The sequence below is a fragment of the Rhineura floridana genome, chromosome 10 (assembly GCF_030035675.1).
Source record: "Rhineura floridana isolate rRhiFlo1 chromosome 10, rRhiFlo1.hap2, whole genome shotgun sequence".
Classification (NCBI taxonomy): Eukaryota; Metazoa; Chordata; class Lepidosauria; order Squamata; family Rhineuridae; genus Rhineura; species Rhineura floridana.
The window spans coordinates 41,311,611-41,330,835 of NC_084489.1; the positions used below are offsets into that span (position 1 = coordinate 41,311,611).

The 19,225-nt window shown below is 43.3% G+C and overlaps 1 protein-coding gene across 2 annotated transcripts in view; it reads left to right on the plus strand.

Annotated features, from left to right (window-relative positions):
- The window catches only part of RAPGEF5 (Rap guanine nucleotide exchange factor 5), a 201,837-nt gene that overhangs the window by 109,197 nt on the left and 73,415 nt on the right, over positions 1 to 19,225 (plus strand). For both annotated transcript variants that reach the window (XM_061586583.1, XM_061586584.1), the window contains 2 exons: positions 192 to 310; positions 669 to 757. In XM_061586583.1, the coding sequence (XP_061442567.1) occupies positions 192 to 310; positions 669 to 757 (208 nt within the window). The remainder of the gene's footprint in view (positions 1 to 191; positions 311 to 668; positions 758 to 19,225) is intronic.

Sequence of the window (19,225 nt, forward strand, 5' to 3'; positions counted from 1 at the left end):
AGAGCTGCTAAAATTCTGGTGCATTGTGAATTTTCAGAATATAAATCAAGGGCAGTAAGTACTGCATACAGCAACACTGACAGAGAGAAAATGTAGCTCTAATCTAGGCTTCCCCTCTCCTTTCCTTAATCCCTGGAGATTTTACTCATTTTTCTCTTTCTTTGTTGTTTGTGTCCCCCTCCAAATTAAAGCTGGATGATGAAGTGACTACTATTCAAGTGAAGGAAGTGGACCAAGATGTGCTGGTGCTTAGGAAAGTGTCGTCACATAGCCCAGCCCCCACATCAGGGAGTGCCGAGAGTGATTGGAGGTAAGAGTTTTTTCCTTGGGTGCTCAGACACAGCCACGCACGCAAGCTGACTGCAGAGCTCTCAGCAGCCAGATGAACTCCGTTACTGGCAACAGAATGGAGGGGGGAAGATACAGCAGCATGTAGGGAATATCTTTGTTGTTTTGCCCTACAGTATGGGAAGTTCCAGGCTGAGGATCTTTGACTCCCATGTAGAGAGGAAGGATTCTGCCCTGTTTCTAGGCAGGGAGCTGCCTTTGCCCACATTTGATGTGCCTTATTTTAAATACATTGATGAAGAAGATGAGGAGGATGAATGGAGCAGCCGCTCTCAGTCTTCAACAGAAGATGACTCTGTGGACTCTTTGCTTTCTGACAGATATGTGGTGGTATCCGGGACACCAGAAAAGATTTTGGAGCATCTCCTGAATGACTTGCAACTGGAAGAAGTACAAGACAAAGAGACAGGTAAATTGCAACTGTGCCCTCTACTTGAAAAGCAGTCATCTACACCCACTGGTGCTCTTAGTAAACATAGTTAATCAGCCATATGCAAATACTATTCAGTAAGATGATTTCCTACCAGCATTTTCACTTAAAATGATTATAATTTACCTATTTAAGATATTACTGTTACATTGTGTTTAAATTGATATTTGATCATTTTAAGGTAATGTATCAGCAGTATTTGATAAAAGGAGATGAAACCTGGGAAAGAAAAGTTAGTTTAGGAAAAAAAGGCTGTTCCTATTATCATTTTCAGCAGCTCATTTGCATCTTGACATGCAGGAGGTGACATGCAGGAGGTAGTAAACTGAGGTATATTGCTGCTGGGCAGATATGGCCACAGTTATTTAAATTACTCAGCAGCTACTTGTTTAGTACCAACTTCTTCTAATTTTAATTAATAGCTTACTTATTACATCTATAGCAATGCTCTAGTGTATGGAATACTATACAAATTACCCTTCTGTACTAAGATTCTCTGTAGCCTGAAGCTGTAAGTATTTTGATCAGGTGCCTCACTGTGCATTTTATGAAGCAGTATATTTTCCTATAGATTCAAATGTTTGCCATTAGCAGAGTGCCTGTGCATTGATACTACATTTGAAGGTGTTTTATAGACTTCTCCTCATGGTACAATATGCAACAATGTAATCTGCTATAGTACTTATCTTTTTTTTTTTTAACCAGGGATTGTAATTTTGTTCCAGACTGAAGCAATTATTATATTGATCAGGCTGCTTGACATGCAGGTTATTTTTCAGCTTGATCTCCTGGCTTTAATGTACACTTTGCTGTCACTAAAGCTCCTTTGGTAGTTTATCAGCATCACCTGCAATTTATTTACAGTTCTAATTAAAGCAGTCTTGTGGTTATCCTTCAGAGTTTTCAGTATAAATTGCAGAAGGGCTGTGAAATGTAGCATGCTGGAAATGGAGTTGGTATGGGTTTTTTTATTGTTCTCAGTGGAGCTGCAATGCACATTCTAGTGCTCTTTTCCAGATGAGATTACTAAAAATAAATGCATTTACAAGGATTAAAAGGATTAAATCATAAATAACATCTGTGAATTCCCATAGCACTCTTGAGCCACGTTCTCTGGCCACAAATCAGTGGAATATTATCAGGCATAAAGCATTTGCGCTTAACTGCACAGTGTAGTTTTCTTATAGAATAAGCCAAAAGAAATACAAAGTGTCTGATTTATTGTGATGCCCATTGAGCTGCTTCTCTGTGACTAGAGATCAATATTTTGTGTAGAGAAAGCTGCCTGACTGCTGTCTGATTGCTGTGCTGTTTCAGGTATAATCATAATAATGTGGCATGTAATTTTACTGGTGCCAAATCATAGGCCGTATAAGAGTGTTGGTTCATGCCAGGATGCTCTTAGGTAAGCTGCAAAGATCCCATGGAGTAGGGGGAATCCCTTCTGGATACTTGTGTGTTTTGGTTTGGAGCAATTGGTTAACCTTTTCTGTAGACCGCTGTCAGCTTTATTCATATATCTTTGGAATCCTACTGAACAAGGGGAGACAACCCTAGGAATGTAGTGCATTATTCTTAGATGCTTAAATTTCTGAAAAGAGTACCTCAAGACAATGCTTTAACTGTCTAGTAGCTCATTGTTGTGTTCCCTTTTCTCCTCCCAGTTCTCAAACTTAAAGCCAGCTGTTCATTACCATTTTGTTGTTCCATGGGTGAAAAATGGCTATCTTAGAATGACTAGCTGAGGTGATAATATATTTAGTGGTTGGCTGATTCTCCTCTTTTCTCCTCTTTCAATCATTATCACACCTCCTTGAAAGCCAACACTGTCAGTCCTGTCTATGTGCAGGGCATGTTTCTAAGTACAAAAAAGAACTATACATAGATTTTTTTTTAAAAAAAATCTATTAAACTGAATGAAGTGGCCCAAGAAGTTGACTTGGGACATGCTTTCAGATACTACATTTTGGATATAGACAAAACAACTCAATGCATGAAAAAAAATCACAGGGCATATTTAGTAGCACAACAGCATCTCTTATTAGCTAGTCACCACAGCCTTTTTGTTGGTTGGTGCTAGGGACTGATTCCATAAAACTTCTCAGTAAACATAAGTCTCCTCCAAAGTCCTATGGTGGATGTGAATAGGCTTCAGCTGGCTTACAGCCTGCTGGATCTAAATAGTTACCTGATGGACTGGATGCAGCCCCTGGGTGGGTGCTTTGGACCTTCTAAGCACTTACCCTCAGCCCGCCAGCATTGGCTGTTGCTAGTCCCAACTTCTTTTGGACTGTCAACTTTATGCCTACCTGTCTGCTCACTTCCTGCTTATGTTGCAAAATTGTGCTGCACAGGGGACCTTATTACTGATTATGTTGAATCTCATAAGAGTTCCTGTGAGCCACTGCAATGCATGGTCTTTTCTGGCTGTCATCTGTCTCTGGCTGGAAGCCAGGCAATATTCTGGCATAATTCCAATTCATTCTTTCATTTCCTTGCTCACCTTGAAATTTGCTATCATTGGCTTCAAGAGAGCATGCTCAGGACTAGCACACAGTATTTAAAATAACTGAAACCAGAGCTCTACCATTTATTTGCCTTTCTGAGACATTTGGCCATTTGTGCACAAGGTTTCATTCAACATTTGATTTTATGCACATGTACAAAGAGTGTAGTTTCATTCAAACTCAACCAAATCTGTGCAACCTTTTTACATGCCTTAACATAATGTCTACATATCATCTGGCATGTTTATAATAAGATACATATGAAACTGCCATATACTGAACCAAACTATTGGTCTGTTTGAACCAATATGAGCTACTCTGACTGGCAGTGGCTCTCCAAGGTCTCAGGCAAAAGGTTTTCCCAGCCTGCCACTTGCCATCTGTAGTTAAATCTCAGAGATTGAGTCTGATGCCTTCTGCATGCAAAGCATGTCCTCTGCTGTTGAACCATGACCTCCTCCAGAATATGGATGTATGGGTATAAAACAAAATGTATGCAGAAGTTGCTGTAGCAAACAAAGAAGTTAAGGAACAAACTGTAAAAAACCAAAAATAAAAGTGAGCAGAGTGCCACAGGGTTCTGTCGTGTTCCCTGTGCTGTTTAGCATTTTTATAAATGACATGGATGAAGTTTTAGAGAGGATGGTTGTCATATGTATATGAGTTTTTTGTATTTATAGTTTATCATGTGCCTCGGGAAGAGATTTTATCATCAAGAGGGGAGACCTGAGGGGGCCCCAGTTGCCGTAGTGATGGGTAGAGGGAGATATGGTGATATGAGAGGGACGTGCCAGGTAAGGAGAACGCGGCCCAGACATGTAGTGGCTGTGCCGCGTTCTGGTCCTTCTCATACCCGCAGGGTTGTTGGTTGTCCTATCAGCCAACTCTCAGATCTCCAGTTGCTGCTTTTTAATGCCAGATCGGTACATAATAAAACCTCCCTCGTCCATGATTTGATTGTGGACGAGGTGGCCGATCTGGCATGTATAACCGAGACCTGGGTGGGCGAACAGGGAGGAGTTAGTCTCTCCCAGCTCTGCCCACCGGGGTATCTGGTTCAGCATCATGGTAGATCTGAGGGTCGGGGAGGTGGGGTTGCTGTGGTCTATAAGAGTTCCATCTCACTCACCAAGCACCATGTCCATGCAATCACTGGTCTGGAGTGTTTGCACCTTGTGCTGGGCCAGAGGGACAGACTGGGAATCCTTTTGGTGTACCGCCCACCTTGCTGCCCAATGGCTTCCCTAACTGAGCTGACGGAAGTGGTTTCGGAGATACTGTTGAGATCCCCCAGACTATTAGTACTGGGAGATCTCAACATTCATGCTGAGGCTACTTTGTCTGGGGCAGCTCAGGACTTCATGGCCGCCATGACAACCATGGGGCTGTCTCAATATGTTAGTGGCCCAACACATACATCGGGGCATACTCTTGACCTGGTCTTTGCTACTGGACATGGGGATAGTGATCTGGATGTGTGGAGTTTTACATCTCTCCCGTTGTCATGGACAGATCATTGCTTGCTGAAGTTTAGACTTTCAGTAGCCTTTTCCCTCTGCAAGGGTGGCGGACCTATTAAATTGGTCCGCCCCTGGAGACTAATGAATTCTGAAGGTTTTCAAAAGGCTCTGGGGGTTTTTCCGGCTGATAAGACTGGCACTCCTGTCGAAGCCCTGGTCGATCTGTGGAATACAGAGATGACCCGGGCTGTTGACACGATCGCTCCTGCGCGCCCTCTCCTATGTAGAGCTCATACAGCTCCTTGGTATACTCCGGAGCTGAGAGCGATGAAACAAGACAGGAGGCGGCTTGAGCGAAGATGGAGATGAACTCCCGACGAATGCAATTATGAGCTGGTTCGTGCTTCTACTAAGCTCTATGTAGGAGCGGTGAGGGCAGCAAAAAAACAACATTTCACCGCCACTATTCAGTCATCTCTCTCACGCCCATGGGAGCTTTTTAAAGTGGTTCGTGGCCTACTTCATCCAGGCCTACAAGATACGGCAGATACATCGGTAGCTCAATGTAATAAATTTGCTGAACACTTCCAGCATAAGATCTCATGCATTCGCCGGGACTTAGACTCCTATTTAATAGCAGTTAATCCTACTGAGGTGTCCGGAGCACAGTCTTGTCATGTTTTGTTGGATGAGTTTCAGTTGGTTCAGTTCGAGGACGTGGACAAGGTGCTTGGACAGGTTCGTGCGACCACTTCGGTACTGGATCCTTGCCCCTCTTGGCTAATTAAAACTAGCAAGGAAGGAACAGTTGGCTGGGCCAAGGAAGTGATTAATGCCTCTTTACGAGAGGGAGTGGTCCCTGGCTGTCTGAAAGAGGCGGCAGTGAGACCACTCCTGAAAAAACCTTCCTTGGACCCAGAGGATGTCAGCAGCTACAGACCAGTAGCCAATGTTCCGTTCCTGGGCAAGATCCTGGAACGTGTGGTTGCTGACCAGCTCCAGGCGCTATTGGATGAAACCGATTATCTAGATCCATTTCAATCGGGGTTCAGGCCTGGTTTTGGCACTGAGACTGCCTTGGTCGCCCTGTTTGATGACCTATGTCGGGAGAGAGACAGAGGGAGTGTAACTCTGTTGATTCTCCTTGACCTCTCAGCGGCTTTTGATACCATCGACCATGGTATCCTTCTGGAGAGGCTTGCGGAATTGGGAATTGGAGGCACTGCTTGGCAGTGGTTCCGCTCCTACTTAGCGGGTCATCTCCAGAAGATAGTGCTTGGGGAACATTGCTCGACACCGTGGGTTCTCCAATGTGGGGTTCCGCAGGGTTCGGTTCTGTCTCCCATGCTTTTTAACATTTATATGAAGCCGCTGGGGGCGGTCATCAGGAGTTTTGGAGTGCGTTGTCATCAGTATGCTGATGACACGCAGCTCTACTTCTCCTTTACATCTTCTTCAGGTGAGGCAGTCGACGTGCTGAACCGTTGCCTGGCTGCGACAATGGACTGGATAAGAACTAACAAACTGAGACTCAATCCTGACAAGACTGAGATGCTGTTGGTGGATGGTTTCTCTGATCGGATGGTGGATATATACCCTGTCCTGGATGGGGTTACACTCCCCCTAAAGGAACAGGTGCGTAGTCTGGGAGTCATCTTAGACTCTTCCCTCACACTTGAGGCTCATGTAGCCTCGGTGGCCCGGAATGCGTTCTACCAACTTCGGTTGGTAGCCCAGCTATGTCTCTATCTGAGTAAGGAGGACCTCTCATCAGTGGTACATGCTATGGTAACCTCGCGTCTGGACTACTGCAATGCGCTTTACGTAGGGCTACCTTTGAAGACGATTCGGAAGCTACAGCTTGTGTAAAATGCGGCGGCCAGACTGCTAACAAGAACTAAGTGGTCTGAGCATATAACACCTGTGCTAGCCCGTTTGCACTGGCTTCCAATATGCTTCCGGGCCAGATTCAAAGTGTTGGTACTTACCTATAAAGCCTTATACGGCGCGGGACCACGATATCTGTCGGAACGCCTCTCCCGATATGAACCGGCCCGTACACTACGGTCTACTACGAAGGCCCTCCTCCGGGTTCCGACTCATAGAGAAGCCCGGAGAGTGGTGACAAGATCTAGGGCCTTCTCAGTGGTGGCCCCCGAACTATGGAATGGTCTCTCCGAGGAGGTTCGCCTGGCGCCGACACTATCATCTTTTCGGCACCAGGTTAAAACCTTTCTCTTCTCTGAGGCATTTTAATTCCTGTTAATTCTAAATTATTATATTTTGATTTTAGACTGTACAGTTTTGTGTACAGTTTTGTGTTATTTTTATTGTATTTTTAATGTTCACTGCCCAGAGAGCTGTTGCTAGTTGGGTGGTATATAAGCTTAATTAAATAAAATAAATAAATAAATAAATCTGCAGCTGATACAAAGCTGGGAGGGACAGAAGACAGAATTAAGATTCAAAATGATATTGACAGGCTGCAACACTGGACAGAAACCAGTGATGAGATTCAACAAGGATAAAATGAAGTCCTGTGATTTTAAGTGTACACACACACACAGAGGTCCAAGTATAGGATGAGGGAGATCTGGCTTTGTAGCAGTACATCTGTTCTAGTGGATTACAAGCACAACATGAGCCAGCATTGTGATGTTGCTGCTTACAAAAAGCTAATACAATCTAAGGCTGCATTAACAGAAGCGTAGTGCCCAGACAACAAATAATATTTTTATTCTCCACTGGTCAGGTGCAGCTGGAATATTATGTCCAGTTCTGAGTGCCACATTTTTAGGAGGACGCTGACAAACTGGAGTATATCCAGAGAAGGGTGGCCAGGATGGTGAGGTCTGGAAACCAATTCCTGTGAATAATAGTTGAAAGAGCTGTATATGTCTACCCTGGACAAAGCTTAAGGGGTGTGGGTGGGTGTGCATAATAGTGTTCTTCAAATATCTGAAAGTCTGACACACAAAAGGTGGAGCAGACTTGTTCTCTGTTGCTCCAGAGAGCATGATTTGCACCAATAGCTGGAAATTGCATAGAAGCCGATTTCAGCCTCATGGTGAGGTCTCATTTTCTGAAGATATCTAAGCAAAGGCTGGACAGCCATCTTCAGGAATGCTGTATTTACATCCTACATTGAGCAAGGAGTTGGACTAGATGAGTTCCAAGAGTCCTTCCAACAATATCAATATACAATTCCTTCATAGGAGGATCACTTTCAATCTCTCCTCCATACTGATGTCCTGTGGATGGCAAAGCACTTGTAGTCCATTTCTCTAGTTTGCTTTGGTACATAGATGTGTTTGTGGTTCAACAAAGAAGATACTGGATGCAGCTTTTTGTAAGTTGAGAATTCTTCTGCAGTTCCTTACATCTGACTGTCATAAGCATATATAAGCACACCCATTTCTATTTTATAATTTGTGCAACTCCTAAAATCAAAGTTTGTGTCTGTCATCTAAAATTGTCCTTTTGCTTCCTTGCAACTTCCACTCCTTTTTTGTCACATTTCCCAACGTTTCTCATTATACTAAGTGTTAGGTTTTCTATTCTTGCCACAAAGGGATAGCAAAATCTTTTCTCTTCAGATATGTTTTCTCTAGCATTATTAATGTTATCAAATGCAAATGCTAGGTTGATGTCAGTTCATGTGCTGTATGGTTTACGGATGTTCTTAGTATCAACAATATGTAAATAAGAATTTCCTTATTTAGAGGCAGTCTTGTGGACCATTTTAACCCAGTACTATCTACTCTGCCAACAGTTCTCCAGATTCTCTGGAAAAAGGTCTGTCATTCCAGCTGTGCTAATGGGAATGCCATGGATCAAAATCTGCAATGTATAAATGGGGGTGGGTGGCTTCATTTTATGCTTTTATTTTATAACATGAAAATATGCCCATAACCAAAAAGGATTAATTACACTAATTGCCAAGCCATTTTCTGTTCCAGGATAATAGAGGAAACACCTTAAAACAACTTAAAATCTAATCTGAAAAGCTTTGTTTGTCTCCAAAATCCTTTAGGCAGAGCGTCCATGGGCTTTATGTAGCGATTTCATAATTGTATCCAAGTGGGACCTGTGCTGCCACCTCTACCCACTTTTCATTGTCTGATAATTTACGAAAGCAAATTCTGTATTTGTTCACCATTTTTGTCGTGTACTGGATAAGAAGAGTGTGCAGAGGGTGAAAAATTGTTCATAATATTCAGAGACACACAAAAAATGAAGAAATTAGTAGTTAGGAGCATGAATTATTACCAGTATGCCCAGCTTATTCTGAGAGGTTTTATCATAGTAGTAACAACATTAAAACTAAGAGTTCCATGTGTTTTTTTTCTTCAAAAAATCCTTCCATCAAGCAAGCCTGCAGAATTTAAGGCCTACAGGCTGATTTTGGACCCTGGAAATTCCAAATACAATTGTTTGTGGCCTTTTAAAAAATTGTTGTGGAAAGATCTAAGTCCTATCTAAGTCCATCAGAAGTAGGAATACGCTCATTACTTACGTCTCATTACTTATGTATTGCTCCTCCTCTTCCCTGATTCACTTTTTCCAAGCCTCTTGCATAACCCAGAACAGTAAGTCTTGTGCCTTTATACAAACATATGGTGTGACCAAAATACTGTATGCATCTCTGATATTCTCTATAGCATATTCTCTGGGACCAGGGGCATCATGCTTCTGAATACCAGTTGCTGGGGAGCAACCACGTAGAGAGGGCTATTGCTCCCATGTCCTGCTTATGAGCTGCATTTGTTTGGCCATTGTGGAAAGCAGGGCACTAGACTAGAGAGGCTTTTAGTCTGATCCAGTACAGCTCTTACATTTTGTGTTGTTGTCACCGAGCTCTGTAAGGAGAAAGAGAAAAGGTGAATGGAAGAACTCATCTTGGCCCATCTAGCTCAGTACTGCCTACACTGATTGGCAGCAGCTCTTTTGCATTTCAGACTAGGGTCTCTCTCAGCCCTAGTTGGAGTTTCTAGGGATTGAACCTGGGACCTTCTGCCCTAGAAACAAATCAATGGTGAGCTTAAATCCATATTTTTAACTGTCAATACAAGATGGAAGAATGCTATATTGCATCTTCAATACCATGAACAGCTGTCTTGAAGATTCTCATTCCTATTATGGAAACGCTTCCTTAAGCATTTAATTTGCATACATTCAAAAGTGAAGTTGCCATAATGTAGATGTTGCCATCAGATTAGCTATCCAAGCCACTTTTATTCTGGGATGTTCCATCTTGCTAGCCAATAGTTGTTGAATATTTAGAGATGGCCTTCCCAGTGAGAAATTCTAACCATGTGTACTAGCAAAAATTCATATTCACCCTGTGAAAATTCCCTAGTTTAACTTGTGGGTAGTCATTTTTATATTTTAGCATTCCTCCTGTCCTATCCCTTAGGCACAATATGAATGACAACTGTTTTAAAACACACATTAACCTAACAGGTGAAAATGAAGTAGCTAATAAGCTTTATTCAAAACTCACATGAAATCTGCTTCTAAGTATTAACCAGCACTCCAAATAGGAGCAAGCTTAGCCCCACATGCCACAGATTGTAGGTGTGTAAGAATTCACCCCTTTCTATGCTTCAACCATCCTTGAATGCCAGGGGAGTTTTTCAATAGCAGCCAGGAATGTTTCTGTGCTTGGAGAATGCACGTTTATTTGGTTTATCATAGTGGTTCTCAACTCCCCCCTCCCCCCACAGATACTTGAAAATTGCTGGTAGTCTTAGCAGACCACTTAATAACTTTTCTGTCTGTTGTAGCAATTCTGAAGCTGCATGATTTTTAATTGTATATTTATTGCTTCTTTTATTGTATTTTATGGTATTACAATTTGTATTTCGTAGAATTTAAATTGCAAACCAAAAAAATACAAATAAGAAATAAAAGAAGCAGTAAAAATACAATTAAAATCAATATAAATATTTAATATGGTCATGCCACGGACCACCTGAATGTAGCTCGCAAACCACTGGTTGTCCATGGATCATAGTTTGGGAACCTCTGGCTTATCATATGTAAGAGTGCTACAATATACAAGAGTACTGACCACACCAAATTACAGAACAAAATCCTTACTTTTAACGAGAGAACACAGTCCTATTACTTTGTTCATTGCGCACATTCATTTCAGTGTTTTCAGTGTAGCCTAGGGTCAAAGGTTTTTAGTACAAAGATTTTCTTGTTTGTAATGTTTTCTGTGAAGTATAAAAGCATGCATTCATTGCCCTCCCACAGCATGCGAAGCATGACAAAGTTAAAAAGCAGCACTCCTTTGCAATATATTTATTAACAAGTTGAATCAAAGCTTCCAGCTATCTCTCTAGCTCCCCCCTGCTTTCCCATCAACTCACACTAATAAACCATCAGCATATAAAATGTGAGAAGTGGGGTCCCCCAAGGATCTGTATCGGGACTGGTGCTTTTTAATTTACTCTTCAATGATCTGCAGTTAAGGTGAGCAGTTTGTGGCCAAGTTTGTGAATAAGTTTGTGGATGTCACCACATTTTTCAGAGTGGTGAAAGCAAAAATGGATTTTAGAGAACTTCAAAAGGATCTCTCCAAACTGGGAACTGGGCAATAGAACTGCCTCCAGGCACCTAATTCTGATGACAATGAGAAATAATTTTGGGTATCATCAGCATACTGCTGGCATGATGCTTCAGATCTCCTGATGACCTCCCCTAGCAGCTTCACATAGATATTAGAGCTTTCAGGATCCCACAGCATAAATGCCATGGGCTGAGCCGGAGTCTGCCAATACTACTTTCTGGAATTGGTCCTGTAGGTAGAAGAACCACCACCTTATTGCCATGCCTCCAACTCCCAATCCGCAGGGCCAGTCCAGTAGGATACTGTTATCAATGGTATCAAAAGCCACAGAGAGATCCAGAAGAATCAACAGGGATGCATTCTCCCAGTCCATTTTGCACAGAGGTCACCCATCAAAGCAAACAAAGCCATTTCAGTGCCAAAACTGGGCCTGAATCCAGATTGGAATGGATCTAGATTAGGGGTGCAGAACCTCCATACCACTACATGACTCTAGTACATGTGTGTGAATGGTAGACTCAAAGCAAAACATATACAACTGCCTTTCCTGGATGGTATCGAATCAAAGAGTCTCTGCAAAAGGCTCTCTGAGTGTCATATTGTCTAGACCAGTGGTTCCCAACCTGGGGGCCATGACCCCCAGGTGGCATGTGAAGTAATCTGGGGGGAGGGCGTGAACAGTAAAGACTTTTAAAAAGTCTTCCCTCCCTGGATGCTGTCTGCTCCCCACTACCACTGCAGACGACATCTCCGCTGTGCTCCAAACAAGAGAAAATGACTTTTGTTGAAGTGGCGGAGCATCCTTCAGGCATGCCAAGGGCAGGCGTCTGCCTATAAAACATGTGGTAGACGCCGAAGTAGACTGAGGATGGAGCTACCTGGAAGAAGAAGGGATTACTATCTTGACTCCTGTCTCCTCGCACTGCTGCTGCTGCTGACGCCCTTGCTCAGAACGAGAGGAGAGGGCTTTTTGTGAAGCAAAAAGAAGCACGGCTGCAAGGAAAGGCTGCTTTCCCCCTTCCTTCCTGGCAGCCAGCCTGCCTGCCTTTCTTGGCTCCTGCTTCATGGTCACCTCCTTTTAAAAATTATTCTTATTTAGGCTGTCCGGATCTCGCCTTCAGCCCAGACAGTAGTGAGGAAGCACAGGACTTGCTCACCCTCCATTTCTGAGGCTGTGTGTGCCAGTGTCCCTCTTCCTTCCACCTACACTCCGACCCCCCAATCTCTCTCTCCAAGATGCTGTGGCAGTTGAGGGCTTCCCCCCTCCCACATGCCCGAATGCATGCATGACTGCAGATGCTTGCAGGAGGGTCAGGTGTGTTTGTGTGTGTGCCTGTATGCTGATCTGTCTTCTGCTCCACTTTCATTCCTCAAGTGCACGCTAACCAAGTCATCAGTTCTGATGATCATCCCAAGGCTTAAAAGCATTAAAGGCATGCAGTCAGCAACAAAGGTGTCTTGCAGGATTTCACCCCTAGCAACCCTTCAGTGCTCGGTGAGCTTATCTGCCAAAGCTAGTTACCATACCCTGTCACACCATTTCCTCACCAGGTATCTCACAAATTTGTCACTATGGGTTGACAAAGGCTCCAGTTCCTCCTTCATAGGCTTAGAGTAACTCTTTCACCACCTGGAAAAGCTCTACTGGATAGCTAGCTGAAGATACAATCATGGTGGCAAAGTGAACTTTCATTGTCCCTATCCCTGCCATGTTGTGGGCACAATAATGTGCTCTTACCTGTGTTTGATTACAGTCAGTATCAGACTTGCACCAGTTGCACTCAAGTCATGGTCCCACCTGTCCACAGCATAGCAGGGTGCCAAATGAGTTCTACTTAGGAGAAGCACTTGGGTGCAACAGCCTTTCTATAAAATGAGACAAGCGCCTTGAGAGGAGTGTCATCCATATTGGCCAGACCACCTTGCTGAGCATTCAGAAATCTATTGTGATTCCATCAGTCTTCCTCCAGAAAATGGAAGTCTTGTCCGAATGAAGAAAATAAAAAGGACACAAACTCTGGCAAAAGAAATGCAAGAAGACAATAAGGGATGCTAAAAAAGAATTTGAGGAGCACATTGCTAAGAACATAAAAACCAACAACAAAAAATTCTATAAATACATTCAAAGCAGGAGACCATCTAGGGAGGCGATTGGACCCTTGGATGATAAGGGAGTCAAAGGCGTACTAAAGAACGATAAGGAGATTGCAGAGAAGCTAAATGAATTCTTTGCATCTGTCTTCACAGTGGAAGATATAGGGCAGATCCCTGAACCTGAACTAACATTTGCAGGAAGGGATTCTGAGGAACTGAGACACATAGTGGTAACGAGAGAGGAAGTTCTAGGCTTAATGGACAATATAAAAACTGACAAATCACCAGGCCCGGATGGCATCCACCCGAGAGTTCTCAAAGAACTCAAAGGTGAAATTGCTGATCTGCTAACTAAAATATGTAACTTGTCCCTCGGGTCCTCCTCTGTGCCTGAGGACTGGAAAGTGGCAAATGTAACGCCAATCTTCAAAAAGGGATCCAGAGGGGATCCCGGAAATTACAGGCCAGTTAGCTTAACTTCTATCCCTGGGAAACTGGTAGAAAGTATTATTAAAGCTAGATTAACTAAGCACATAGAAGAACAAGCCTTGCTGAAGCAGAGCCAGCATGGCTTCTGCAAGGGAAAGTCCTGTCTCAGTAACCTATTAGAATTCTTTGAGAGTGTCAACAAGCATATAGATAGAGGTGATCCAGTGGACATAGTGTACTTAGACTTTCAAAAAGCGTTTGACAAGGTACCTTACCAAAGCCTTCTGAGGAAGCTTAGCAGTCATGGAATAAGAGGAGAGGTCCTCTTGTGGATAAGAAATTGGTTAAGAAGCAGAAAGCAGAGAGTAGGAATAAATGGACAGTTCTCCCAGTGGAGGCTGTAGAAAGTGGAGTCCCTCAAGGATTGGTATTGGGACCTGTACTTTTCAACTTGTTCATTAATGACCTAGAATTAGGAGTGAGCAGTGAAGTGGCCAAGTTTGCTGACGACACTAAATTGTTCAGGGTTGTTAAAACAAAAAGGGATTGCGAAGAGCTCCAAAAAGACCTCTCCAAACTGAGTGAATGGGCGGAAAAATGGCAAATGCAATTCAATATAAACAAGTGTAAAATTATGCATATTGGAGCAAAAAATCTTAATTTCACATATATGCTCATGGGGTCTGAATTGGCGGTGACCGACCAGGAGAGAGACCTCAGGGTTGTAGTGGACAGCATGATGAGAATGTCGACCCAGTGTGCGGCAGCTGTGAAAAAGGCAAATTACATGCTAGGGATAATTAGGAAAGGTATTGAAAATAAAACAGCCGATATCATAATGCCATTGTATAAATCTATGGTGCGGCCGCATTTGGAATACTGTGTACAGTTCTGGTCGCCTCATCTCAAAAAGGATATTCTAGAGTTGGAAAAGGTTCAGAAGAGGGCAACCAGAATGATCAAGGGGATGGAGCGACTCCCTTACGAGGAAAGGTTGCAGCATTTGGGGCTTTTTAGTTTAGAGAAAAGGCGGGTCAGAGGAGACATGATAGAAGTGTATAAAATTATGTATGGCATTGAGAAAGTGGATAGAGAAAAGTTCTTCTCCCTCTCTCATAATACAAGAACTCGTGGACATTCAAAGAAGCTGAATGTTGGAAGATTCAGGACAGACAAAAGGAAGTACTTCTTTACTCAGCGCATAGTTAAACTATGGAATTTGCTCCCACAAGACGCAGTAATGGCCACCAGCTTGGATGGCTTTAAAAGAAGATTAGACAAATTCATGGAGGATGGGGCTATCAATGGCTACTAGCTGTGATGGCTGTGCTCTGCCACCCTAGTCAGAGGCAGCATGCTTCTGAAAACCAGTTGCCGGAAGCCTCAGGAGGGGAGAGTGTTTTTGCACCCAGGTTCTGCTTGCGGGCTTCCCCCAGGCACCTGGTAGGCCACTGTGACAACAGGATGCTGGACTAGATGGGCCACTGGCCTGATCCAGCAGGCTCTTCTTATGTTCAGTCTGAACAGGTGGACCATCTTAATCAGCACCCAATCCTGGCAGAGGGGAACTGCCATTGTCAATCCAAACCTCACCAGGGAGTGATCCAGCCATGGCAATGGGGTTATTTCATCCCCACTGCTCACATCAATTCTGCACCACAAACCTTCTGCCCAATCAAAGACCAGATCCAAAACATAACCTGCTGAATGCTTAGCTGAGGCTGATTCACCAGCTATGGCAGTTCCTGGACCAGGGCAGCCTGGCCACAGTTGTCTGTACTCTGATGACTTCCCATCTTCTCTATTGTAATGTGCTTCATGTGGGGCTGCCCTTGAAGATGGTCTGGAGACTGCAGCTAGTGCAGAATGCGGTTGCTAGGATGGTAAGTAGGCCAGCCTGATGGGACCATACGTCACCAGTCCTGAAAGCACTGCACTGGTTTTCAGTGACCTACCAGGCCCAATTCAAGGCATTACTACTAGCATGTAGAGCCCCAAATGGTTTGGGAACCCCAGAACACCTTCCCCATTATAAACCATCTTGAACCTTATGATCAGCAGGTGAGGCCTTGTAGGTGATGCCACCACGGAATGTTGCCTGGTTGGTGTTCACCTGTGACAGGGCCTTTTCCAGGGTGGCTTCCCATTTGTGGAATGCCCTCCCCAGTGAAATGCATCTATCTCCATTACTATTGACTTTCAGGAGGAATTTGAAAACATTCCTGTTTGCCCAGGCATTTGATGGCTGAAGGGGAGTGTTCCTGGGAACCCGAAGATCATGGTTTTTAAACCTGTTTTGGAATTTCTCTGCTGTAGTATGTTTTAAACTGTGTTTTAGAATGCTTTTGTTTTTCTTGTCAAATTGTTTTGTTTATGTTTGCTGCCCTGGGCTCTTTCAGAGGGGGAAGGACAGGATATAAATTCTAATTCTAATCATCCTATATCTCCAGAATCAGAGGCAGCGTACCTCTGAATCCCAGTCACTGTGGAACAACACCTCGAGATGGCTGTTGCCCTTATATCCTGCATGTAGGTTTCTCAGAGGCATCTGGCTTGCCGCTGAAGAGGTAGCTAGCTGGTCTTTTGTCTGATCCAGCTGGGCTCTTACTTACATTTGTGGAGCACTTCATGGATTGGACTTTTTATCACCACTCTTCAAAGCACAAACCGTTCAGTTGTGCCCATGTTAATGAAAGTGACTGCTTTTCTTCAGTTATGTACTATATTGTGATGTTTTGTTTCTACTTGTTTTTTATTCTGCTCTTTTGTCCAAAAGCCCTCTAACAAGAAGGTTAAAATATATAATGAAACAATGCAAAGAAAATTACGAAAGAAACAGATCAAAAGACTGTAGTGATATCAGCAATCTTATGATTAGAAGCAATAGTGATTCTACTATTATAGACTGGTGGGAACTTCTTCTTTTTAACAACTCCTTTATGAAACCTGTTTTGCTATCAAATAAACGCTTAGAATGGAGCACAGGAACTCCAGAATCAGCAGAGCATTAGCCTGATATAATTCCCTATGGCAGCTTTTGTCAACTTGGTGCCGTCCAGATATTGTTGGACACCCATCAGCCCCAGTGAGCATGGCCATGGGAGTTGTAGGCCAACAGCATCTGAAGGGCACCAGGTTGGCAAAGGCCGCCTTATGAGATCATTACAAAGATACACATATTGATTATTGGATATGAGATAGTAAGATGACATATTCTCAGTTCAGAAATGTCATAGAATCATAGAGTTGAAAGGGGCCTATAAGGTCATTGAATCCAATTTCCTGCTCAATTAAAGCATACCCAACAGGTGGCTGTCCAGCTGCCTCTTGAAGGCCTCCAGTGTTGGAAAGCCCACCACCTCCTTAGGTAATTGGTCCCATTGTCATACCACTCTAACAGTTAGAAAGTCTTTCCTGAGGTTCATTTGGCTTCCTGTAACTTGAGCTCATTATTCCGTGTCCTGCCCTCTGAGATTATCGAGAAGAGATCCTGGCCCTCCACTGTGTGACAACCTTTCAAGTATCTGAACAGTGTCTTCTCAGACTTTTCTTCTCAGTCTTCTTTTCTCAAGGCCAAATATGCCCAGTTCTTTCAGTCCCTCATATGGTTTTGTTTCCAGTCCCCTGATCATCCTCGTTGCCTTCCTCTGAACCCTTTCCAGTTTGTCTGCAACCGTAAAGTGCAGTGTCCAGAACTGGACACAGTATTCAAGATGAGGCGTAACCACTGCCAAATAGCGGGGAATCATTACTTCACACAGTTTGGAAACTATACTTCTGTTAATGCAGCCTAAAATAGCATTTGCCTATTTTGCAGCCACATCACACTGTTGGCTCATATACAGCTTGTGATTAACAACATTCCCAAGATCCTTCTCACATGTAGTATTGCTGAGCTAAGTATTCCCCATCTTATAACTGCATTTGGTTTCTTTTTCGTAGGTGTAGAACATTGCACTTATCCCTGCTAAATTTCATTGTATTGTTTTCAGCTCAGTGCTCCAGCCTATCAAGATCCTTTTGAATTTTGTTTCTGTCTTCCAAGGTATTAGCTGTCCTTCCCAATTTTGTATCACCTGCAATTTGATAAGCATTCCTTGCACCTCCTTATCCAAGTCATTAATAAAAATGTTGAAGAGCAACTGGGCCCAGGACCGAGCCCTGTGGTACCCTGCTTGTTACCTCCCCCCAGTTTGAGAAGTAACCATTGATAAGCACTCTTTGAGTATGATTCTGTAGCCAACTGTGGATCCATCTGATAGTTGTTCCATCCAGCCCACATTTAACTAGCTTGCTAATCAGAATATCATGGGGCACTTGTCAAAAGCTTTGCAAAGTCGAGATATGTTATATCCACAGCATTCCCACAGTCTACAAGGGAGGCTACCCAATCAAAACATGAGATAAGATTAGTCTAGCAGGATTTGTTCTTGATAAATCCATGCTGGTGTCTAGTAATGTCTAGTGCTCATCTTAGGGAAACAACCAAAACGAGAGCAAAATAGGGCAGGTGCCTGTAGGTCACCTTTTTCAGTTTAAGGGCTGCATTCCCTTTTGGGCAACCTTCTGAGGCCTATATGCCAGTGGTGGGTGGGCCCAGAGGCAAGTGGGTGGAGCAAAGAATGTAAATTTTATCTTTCTACAGTTGTCTAGTTTCTACACAGTCACACACTCCTATCTTTCTGCAAGACAAACAAGACACAGTATTAGAGTTCAAGGACACATTTCACCCAGTCAGAAATTCAGGATGCAAAACAGGGCCAGTGAGGGCTGTGGTCTGGGAAGAAAATGTGTGGTCTGGAGAGAGTTCCAAGGGCCAGATAGAAAGGCCTGAAGGGCCACATTCAGTCCCTGGGCCTGAGGTTCCCTACCCCTGCTATAGATCTTTAATGAAAACTGAATGGTACAGAAAAGTGTGTGTGTTATGTGCCTTCAAGTTGTTTATGACCTATGGTGACCCTATGAACCAATGACCTCCAGTAGCATCTGTTGTAAACTATCTGTTGTAAGTTCAGATCTGTGGCTTCCTTTATGGAATCAATCCATCTCTTGTTTGGTTTCCCCCTTTTTCTACTCTCTTCTGTTTTTCCCAGCATTGTCTTTTCTAGTGAATCATGTCTTCTCATTATGTGTTCAAAGTATAACCTTAGTTTCATCATTTTAGCTTCTAGTGATAGCTCTGGTTTAATTTGTTCTAACACCCAATTATTACCGCATTACTGTAATTATTACTACATTCCCTGGGGTCCCTTTTCTTTGGAATTGGGAGGTATATTGAATGCTTCCAGTCTGTGGGCCATTGTTTTCTTTTCCATATTTGTTAACAGATTTTTGTCAACATTTGGACAGATTCCATCTCAGTAACTTGAAGCAACTCTAT